At 41.0% G+C, this 10,168-nt stretch overlaps 1 protein-coding gene across 1 annotated transcript in view; it reads left to right on the forward strand.

The window, feature by feature from the left end:
• gria4b (glutamate receptor, ionotropic, AMPA 4b) overlaps positions 1–10,168 on the forward strand; it is a 218,029-nt gene that overhangs the window by 115,171 nt on the left and 92,690 nt on the right. The window contains exon 4 of the mRNA XM_037688243.1: positions 2,791–3,030. Within this exon, the coding sequence (XP_037544171.1) occupies positions 2,791–3,030 (240 nt within the window). The remainder of the gene's footprint in view (positions 1–2,790; positions 3,031–10,168) is intronic.

Below are 10,168 nucleotides of genomic sequence, written 5' to 3' on the forward strand. Positions count from 1 at the left end.
TGTGTCTTACAGCAGAGAGCTGCACTCAACATTTAAACAATGAGTTTGTCAGTAAAACAGCTCTCTTGTTTACCTCCACCCCTCTCTGGTTTCTTTTCACACCAGGAACATCTTGAGCTCTTCTGTCGCTCATTCTGCTTCTGCTCGTGTCCGCGAGACTGGCAGAGGACGCTCATTATCGTCTCTTTTTGTTGTTGTTCTCTGTGCTAAGACGGGGGAAAAAAGTGGGCAATTATAGTTGGGCTCGTGTGGAGAGCCAAACCTTTTTATAATGAGAAGATCTCCTCAAGCAGGACAGACTGTGTGAGTGTAGACTTTATGCAAATGTGGGTTTCTGCTTAATTCAAAGTGCGACCGCCAAAACAACACAACGAACAGATTTGATCTGTTGGTTTGAAATGTGAAGCCTTTCTGCGTGAACACAAAGCGCTCTGTTTATAATGTGTCCCCTAAAAGCCAAACACGATGAGAGGGAGGCGTCAGAGCGCCGTTAGGAAACGTTGTTAAAGTGAGGGAGGAGAACAGCTTTTATTGTGAAAGCATCCGAGGGAACTGTTTTGGTTTTGATCCCTTTCTGCTGCTTTCAGAGCGTCTCTTCTGATGATTCAAAGTGGCAATCAGAGGGATAATGGTGTGTGTTGTTTTCTGCCGTGGTGCTAATCACTTATTGCCTCCTTGATTTATTTTGCTGTTCGTTTCTCCAGCAATCAGTTGTGGAGACGACGACTCGTATCAACCGCTCGGTGGCTCTGCGTATCTAAGGCCCCGTTTACACAGCGCCTTTTTTGGCTCGGCCGTTCATTCCCACGACAACAGCCCTCGTTCTCTCTGAAGCCAAAGGTTTCTTAATCCAGGTCTCAGAGTGGAGATTTTCAGGGGAACCCCCCACAGAGGTGTGTCATGCTCGGACACTACAGGCGGCTGCAGTCCAAAGTTGTCCTGCACTAACAACAGTTATAATAAACGGCAGAGAGCAGTGTTTTTGTGCTACTCACCCTTTTTCAGCATGAAGGAGCAAAACTAATAAAATCCAGGGTCCAAAGAGACGTCGGTGTATTCACCAGTTTGGACGTAACTGTCATGTGCAATGAATCAAGCTGAGCCTGGCATGAGGGTTGCCAGATAAATTTAGAATGTCTAATGTACCCCCTCCTTTTCTGTACACATGTTCAACAAACACAACGCACACCTCATCTTAGAACATTTTTACTCAGCACATACGACAGTTTAGGTCAAAATACTATTTTAAAGCTGCAGTACTATAGTTCATAATTTCTTATCTGGCAACCCGACGGGCATGTAAACAGCATTTTTGTGTAAAACTTCTCTTTTTTTGTTTATTGACCTCAATAAACATTGAAAAAACACATATTTCTGGAAGTTGTTCTCATGTAAACGGGGCCTAAAACAAACCGAAGGCTCACTTCCTGTTTGTGCGTTTGAATACGGGAGATTTCATCTCACCCTCCGCCTTTTGTGCGATCGTCTTATGCTGTATTTGTTTTTGAAAATCTAATCCTGCTAAATCTTGTGAGATGTGCTCAAAGTTTGTGTTGAGGATGATTCTCAGCTACTATCACACCAAGATATAACACAATATCTGTAAAACTGACTGAGTTGTAGCATTTTTGTGTTTCCTAAGATCAACTGACTGTAGCGGCCATCTTAGATTGGCACCAAAAGTTATTCACATATAGTTGTACACCCAGTGCTTACCTTCTGAAATTTTCTTGAAAATCTATTCATCGGTTCATGAGATATTTTGTTAACAGACAGACTTGGCAGCATTACCAGCAAAGGTTTAAACTCACATCTCACACAAGAAATTTCTCCTGTCCATCATAAAAAGTAATTTTTCTGCTGTAAAATAAAAGTGATGCAAATTCAAGAATTATGATTTACATTTATTTTTTATTTGTTTTCAATTAATTTTAGGGACAAACTCTGCTAAAAGTTTAAAATGTGTACGTTTTATGACAGATAGATGATTTAGTATCTTTGTTTAGTTTTGAGCCTTTTTTGTGCAAAGTTTTGGCACTAAAGTGTCAATATTAGAGACAAAGTAGTGTCGAAACCTTAATCCAACAATGTTCAGTCAGTCCATCTGGACGGTTTCTTTTTGTTGTTGTTGAGATGTTTCGTCCTTCATCCAAAGGACTTCATCAGTCCGAGGAGCCTCAACAAACTCAGTCCCACAAGCAGCGCACACATAGTTGACCAACCAGTTTGATGGTTTGGATTTCAACAACACCAACAAAACAGAAACCGTCCAGAGGACCTGACTTAATTTTGTTGGATTTTTTTTACCTGGATTATTGAGCATAAACTTTGATGTTTAATCATTAATAGTTTCTTATACATATCCTTATTCAACTGCATGTTGTTTACATGAGGGGTTCTCAAAGTGGTAGTCGGGACCCCAATGTGAGTCACAAAACACCTAGTGAGGGTCTTAAATCATCTGCCGGTTTCCTCACGGCATATTTTCACCATATTGTTCCATTTGAACACATTTGTAATATGAACCGGTTTAATTGGGCTGATAACAGTTTTTATGTGTTTAAATCAGAAACAGCTGGACTCAAAATCATTTGCTAATTAAAATTTTGGAATCACTGGTTTGTACGATTTTACTCTTAAAACTAATTAAAACATTCATCACAAGCCAAAAGCGTTTGATTTTTAGGACCTGTAAAGCTGTGATGAGGCGACATTTTCTAACAGTACTCTTCACTAAAACATTTGTTCCGAGTTATTGTTTTATTAATACGTTGCTGTTTTCTTCCTCAGTTTGCTCCCAGTACTCCCGCGGTGTCTTCGCCATCTTCGGCCTGTACGACAAGCGCTCGGTCCACACGTTGACGTCCTTCTGCAGCGCCCTGCACATCTCCCTCATCACGCCCAGCTTCCCCACCGAGGGCGAGAGCCAGTTCACGCTGCAGATGCGGCCGTCCATCCGGGGGGCGCTGCTGTCCCTCCTCGACCACTACGACTGGAACAATTTTGTCTTCCTGTACGACACGGACCGAGGTGAGTGGCGAGTGATGATGATGATGTTAAAACAGACATGGAGTCTTTAGACTTCAAGCACCTGAAACATGTTAACAAACATGGAAGGTCAAATTCATTCAACCTTTATTTAAACAGGTTAATTCCATTGAGCCTCGAGGACTCATTTACAAGAGAGACCTGATTTCAACAAAGAATGATGACAACAATGAACAACAGCGACAACAATAGACAAATATAAAAAGGCATACAGATTTTTTTTTTTTTTTACAAATTAAAATAAGATGCCAAAAAAAGTAGCAAAACCAGCTGGAGCATAAGGCGAATGTAGAAAACTAAAAACAGGAACATGTCTGCGTTGGTTTTTTCCAGGAGTCCAACAGATTCTTAAAGCCACTTAGAGAGGTCAAGGTCGAGCGCTTCAGATTTTTTTGCAAGATATTCCAGGAAACAGGAGCGGAGTAGGAGAAGGCCCTTTTGACAAGTTCAGTCCGCACTGAGGGGACACTGCAGGTAATAATGTCCTGAGAGCGCACGCTGTAGCGTCAAGTATTCTGCGTTCTTCTGACTCAAGCCCAGAATCTGCCACGATTTCTGCACAATCATAGAAAAACATTGACTGAGAAATCTGAAAGTTTTAATCTGAGTAATTCTAAAATGGGAATAGTTGAAAAACCCAGTTTTCAATAAACCATATTTTTTATTTTATTTATTTACCTTTATTTAACATTAAACCCATGGATATAAAGTATCTATTAACTAGAGACAATGTTGTTTCTGTGATAAAAATTTTACAGCTGAAACTGGGATGTTAACGTAAAAACGAAGAGAAAAGAAGCTAAAAAGATTCAAACAATAGCTACTATCAAAACAGAACCTGAAAAGATCAAAACAGAAGCTGAAAAGATCAAAACAGAAGCTAAAAAGATCAAAACAGAAACTGGAAGGATCAAAACAGAAGCTAAATGGATCAAAACATAAGCTAAAAAGATCCAAACAAAAGCTGAAGGGATCAAAACAGAAGCTCTAATGCTCAAAACAGAAACTGAAAGGATCAAAAAAGAAGCTGAAAGGATCCAAACAAAAGCTGAAAGGATCAAAACAGAAGCTCAAAAAATCAAAACAGAAACTGAAAGGATCAAAACAGAAGCTGAAAGGATCCAAACAGAAGCTGAAAGGATCAAAACAGAAGCTAAAATGATCAAAACAAAAGCTAAAAAGATTAAAACAGAAGCTGAAAGGATCAAAACAGAAACTAAATGGATCTAAATAGAAGCTAAAATGATACAAACAAAAGCTGAAATGATGAAAACAAGTTGAAAGGATCAAAACAGAAGCTAAAATTAACAAAACAGTAGTTAAAAGCTAAAATGAGCAGACCAGTAGCTGAAAGATAAAATAAACAAAGCTGTAGCTAAAAGTTAAGCTTATAAAAATCCTAGCGGAACAGCTAATGTTTGTAATCCATTATCTAAGAGTTTGAAGTAGCAAAACTAGCTAAAAGCTCAAACTAGCAAACCTGTAGCTAAAAGCTGCAATAAGAATGCCTGAATTTTCCCATTGTGGGATAAATAAAGTCTTCAAAACTAAAACAGCCAAAACGGTAGCTAAAAGCTAAAAGTAGCATTTCAAGACAAAACACAGCAAGTATTCTGAAGATCAGTGTTATGTTGGAACTGAAAAGTTGTCAACAAATTTTTATGATTGAAATTTTTTAAATTGTTTTATATAATTCAAATTTTATAAAAGCTACAAACACTTAAAACCGAATGTTTAGATGTATGGATTTTTAAAGTACAGCGAGGTATGTAGGGGGGGCAACCTCAGCCGAAGAGACAGAGTGAGGAGCTCCGTCATGAGGGAGGAGCTACTGGTCCTCCACATCAGCTGAGGTGTGCAGGCATCTGATTATGACGCCTCCTGGAGGTTTGTCCATCACCTCCCACAGAACTTGCTGGAGGAACACCTCCCTCAGGAGGTGCTGTCTGGGTTTCCCTCCTGGTTTTGTTGCCTCTGTGCCTCAACCCCAGGGAGGTGGAAGAAAGTGGCTTAATGGACGATGGTGTCAGAAAACACGAATTTCAAATTATTTTTCAAATATCAGTGTAGCTAAGTCAAACAAGGCCCCCAGTTTTATTGGTTCATGTCTCAGGTCTTTGTTGTAACGACAGTTTTTCTCCTTCTCCTGGAGGAGAGTGTTGGAACTCTTGGTTTTGCTTCATTCCCCTCACAGAGATGAGTTCTCGGTCCCACCAGCAGAGCCAGTAGGTTTGTACGGATTCACTCCACCATGTCACATTTCCATTACAAGACAGAAAGGATATGTGCCGCTGCCCGGATCACGTCCCCACGTCTCGCTTTCATATATTTTCCAGGATCTAGTCAGAGCTTTTTTTTTTGTTCTCCTCCTCCTCGGCTCTGAGGTGACCGTTTGAGCAGATTGGATGTTCACGCCGCAGCCCCCGAACAGCCAATCTCTCCACGAAAACTCATTCCCTGCCTCTCTTTCTCTTATCTGGGGTCACACATGCTTGACTGGTTAAAAAGCCTTCTCTCCTCTCAACAAAAGAGACTTGAATCTGATCAAGTGTTCTCCAGAAACTCAACAAGCCTTCGTGTTTGTAAGACCGTATCGCCCTGCAGATGGTCCAAGGACACAACGGGACTTTAATGCAGGAACTCTGAGAATTTAGATAATTTGGAGGTCGAAGTTGTGCTCTGGGAGGAAATTTTCCTGCGATTGTGAGACGCTGCAAAAAATCTTGTTCTTTCACTAACAAAAAATGAAAAATCAAAAGAGTTGCTGGTAGTAGATATTAAAATGTGAGTAAACCTGTCTGAGCTGACGCAGATTGATGATTCTGTAGAAACACCAATCGTTTCTGATGACTGACACGCCTGAATCTCTGCAGAAACATTCGCAAACTGCAGCCAGTGTTTACTGCCGTTTAGTCTCCAGTCGGGATTCTGTTTCTGATAGTCATCACCGTCAGGTATTATTTTAACATTTGACCTCTGCCGTATCACCTGCCGTTATCATGTTTAGTAAGTTATTGTAGCTGAGTTGTAGGTTTAGTCTCTTCACTTTATTTTAAAATTTACTTATGTTACTTATATGCATGCTCGATAACCCAGGTAGAAAAATCTACAAAGTTAAGTCGGGTCCTCTGGACAGATAAAAAAAAAATTGTTGAAATGGTTCGTCTTTTGTCCAAAAGACTTCTTTAGTCTGAGGAGCTGCAACAAACTCAGTCTTATAAATAACCCATTTTCAAAGTGGATCAACTAGTTTGCTGGTGACAGCCAGAACTAGCTGTTCACATGATAAAGAAGGACCATCAGCCTAACGACTGATCGTTAATGCCCTGTTGGCTGAAAGTTTCTCCGCTGCATCGGGGAAACTAGACAGCCATTGGTCAGAAGGATGGCCCAGCACAGAAGAGCAGCATCATCAGGCCAGGACTCTGAGGTCTGCACTCATCTGTAGTCCAGCAGTCACTCTTTTAGGGATGAAGATGTTCACATCCTTGATAGAGAGGAACGATTTAAGATAGGTGTGACGGAAGACATCTAGGTGAAGAGAAACTGTCCATTATTAAACGGGGACGGAGGCCTCCATGTCCAATTGTCACCTTCTTACAATGCTGTTATTGCTAGTATCAGTCAGACCTCTGTGAATAACAAGTGGCCATCAGGGCATTAACGATCGGTTGATAGGCTGATGGTCCTCCTTGATCATGTGAACAGCTAGGTTTGGATATCACTATCAAACTGGTTGATCCAATATGAGAAGGTGCTATTTATAATCAATCAACCTTTATTTATACAGGTAAATCCCATTGAGCCTCGAGGACTCATTTACAAGAGAGACCTGATTTCAACAAAGAAAGATGACAACAATGGACAACAGCAACAACAATAAGCAGTTATAAAAACTCATACTACAGTTTTTTTTTTTTTTTTTTTTTTTTTTTTTTAACAAATAGGATATAAGACTGAGTTTATCGCAGCTCCTCGGACGGACAGTCTTTTTGATAAAAGACGAAATGTTTCAACAAGAAGAATGTCCAGAGTAGGCCTGTCACGATAACTTTTGCAGGGCGAGTGTCTCAGAAATGATTACGATAAACGATAATATTTTTTGAAATTTGACAATAATTATTAATTATTGTCATATATGTTGGATAATTTGTTTTGTAGGTGTGGTGCCTCTTTTTGACCACTGGATGGCAGTATAAGACTGTTTGAACCAAAGGATGGACAGTGAGGGAGCGAGCAGCGTGTCTCTTTAAGAAAAATGGGAGGGAGGCCCCTTGACATGACATGGGCTGTCTCCCTTCGGTTCTCAAAATGGCGGATGCTTGGTGTGGTTTGAGCTAGGCTTTTTGCAATAAACAATAAATCAATTAATCACCTGATGAATGAAAATTATCAACCTCATTTTCATTTATCGGCTTTATCGTTTCTTTGTGTCTCTCTCTTTCTACTGAAGACACTGGATGACAAAAAGCTCAACTCCGGAGCTCTTCACTGACCCCTCCCTTCCTCTCTTCTCTTTAAAATCAGTTTTAACCGTCCAAAATCACATTTTTGGATCGTTAAAAGCAGCTAAGCTGAGAAGCTAAGCTAAGAGCTAAGCTAACAGGCCAGCCTTGGGAAAAAACCCCTCCATCTTCTCGAAGCTCCAAAATTCACGGTTGAAACCCGTACCTTCGTGTGAAAAGTAGTTTTTTTCTGCAAAAAGAAGCTGAGAACTTGTTTAATGATTTTTTTATTAAAAGCTTTGTGTGAAAAATGTTATGATAAAGAGCTCAAACCACTCCGAGCGTCCGCCATTGTGAGAACTGAAAAAAAGGAAGGAGAGACAGCCCATGTGTCAAGGGGCCTTCCTCCCATTTTTCTTAGAGACACGCTGCTCACTCCCTCATTATACATCCTTAGGTTCAAACGGTCTTATACTGCATCTAGTGGTCCAAAAAGGTACTACACACAAAAATTAACCAACATTTCCTCTTAAATTTGACAGTAACGACTAATTATTGTCAAATCTCAAACAATATTATCGTTTATCGCAATAATTTTTGAGACAATTAATCGCCCAGCAAAATTTGTTATCGTGACAGGCCTCGTTTGAGCTCTTTAGCATAGCATTTTTCACACAAAGCTTTTAATAAAAAAAATCTGTAAACAAGTTCTCAGCTTCTTTTTGCAGAGAAAAACAACTTTTTAGACGATGGTACGGGTTTCAGGGCAGCACGGTGGCACAACTGGTAGAGCTGCTGCCTCTCAGCGAGAAGGTTGCTGGTTCAAATCCCGATCCGGGGGCTTTTTTGGGTGGAGTTTGCATGTTCTCTCCGTGTATGCGTGGGTTTTCTCCGGGTACTCCGGTTTCCTCCCACAGACCAAAAACATACATGTTAGGCTGATTGGTAACTCTAAATTGTCCCTAGGTGTGAGTGAGAGAGTGAATGGTTGTTTGTTTCTATGTGTCCCTGTGATGGACTGGAGACCTGTCCAGGGTGTACCCCACCCCTCGCACAGTGATTGCTGGACATGGGCACCGACGACCCCCGTGACCCAAAATGGAAGAAGCAGGTAAAGATAATGGATGGATGAATGAACGGGTTTCAACCGTGAATTTTGGAGCTTCGACAAGACGGAGGTTTATTCCCAAGGTCGGCCTGTTAGCATAGCTCATAGCTTAGCTTCTCAGCTTAGCTGCTTTTAATGATCCAAAAACGCAATTGTGGATCGTTAAAATGGATTTTAAAGAGAAAGGGAGGAGTCAATGAAGAGCACTGGAGTTGAGCTTTTTATCATCCAGTGTCTTCAGTAGAAAGAGAGAGACACGAAGAAACGATAAAGCCAATAAATGAAGATGAGGTTGATAATTTTCATTTATCATGCGACTAATTGATTTATTGTGTATCGCGACAGGCCTAATCGAGGATCAGACTTAAATTTGTTGGATATGGTACTTATGGTTTTTGTTTATGGTATGGTGGTAGTTTTGTGTATAAGGGACGTCAGATGCAGGAATTTATTCCTGGTTGAAAATGTGTGAAAATCAACTGATGGCCCTCAGGCCACCATGCGCCCAAATACTTTTTTCTTTTGGCAGCATGAAGTAACGAGAGAATCTGCGTTTTTTTGTGAAAATGGAGTGAAACTTCTTTCACGTCTTGTTTCTTTCCCCCTCAGTTCATCTTTCTCCTTCACTGTTTCCACCACCTTCAGCTGGTCTGTTAGAATCTGTTTTCCTTCGTGGTGCAGAGGTGCTGCAGTTTTTCACAGAACGTTTTCTCTCTGCATCGAGCCGGAACAGCACAGAGTCAACAACGATCCAGCAAACTCGTTCCCTAATCGTCTAGATGTTTTAAAGTTCAAACGTACATGTGAGTGACTCTGGAAAGCCTCGTCCACGTTACGAGGTGCTGGGTCATCATTGAAGGTACAAACGTCTGCGGCCACACGTCATCTGTGTTTTGCTGTGGAAATACGTGGCGGCGTTCTGAACGTGAGGGATTTTCAGAGAGCTTCTGGGTGAAGGCTGCAGGATGTTTGTTTTATTATTAGACAGAAAACTCATTCAACACGAAGCAGAACAGAAGCAGAATCATCTCACTCGTGACGGCTCCGTCACCGAGCCGCCGTCTGATTCCTGCGTCCAGGAAACGGAAACATGAGCCGGAACGCTGCAGGAGGACGTGCTTATTGAAAGTTTCTAACGATTTACTCTCATTTAAAGTGACGCACTTGTGAGGATCGTGTTCCCTTTTCTGCGTCTCCCTCTTGTGGTCTGTTCCTGCCCTCCTCAATGTTTCTCCCTCGTAATCGGCTCCTCCTCTGCCACCTGTTGTCCTTCCCCAGGTGTTTGTGTTTATCCCCTCGTTAGTGTGTCCTTATATTCTGCATTTGATTATTGTTCCCCTGTCCATATATGTCAATAAAGTTATCTAAATCTGAAGGCAAAAGTATAGTTTGGAAAGAAAGCAAGAAATTAAAAAAATTAGAAGAAATTAAAGAAATTAAAAATTTGCAACTGGGTACTAGACTTTTTAACAAACAGACCACAGTTAGTGAGGATCCACAAATTCTCCTCCTCCACCATAACCCTCAGCACTGGCTCTCCTCAGGGATGTGTGTTGAGCCCCCTCCT

The sequence above is a fragment of the Nematolebias whitei genome, chromosome 14, assembly GCF_014905685.2.
Source record: "Nematolebias whitei isolate Nwh7 chromosome 14, NemWhi1, whole genome shotgun sequence".
Classification (NCBI taxonomy): Eukaryota; Metazoa; Chordata; class Actinopteri; order Cyprinodontiformes; family Rivulidae; genus Nematolebias; species Nematolebias whitei.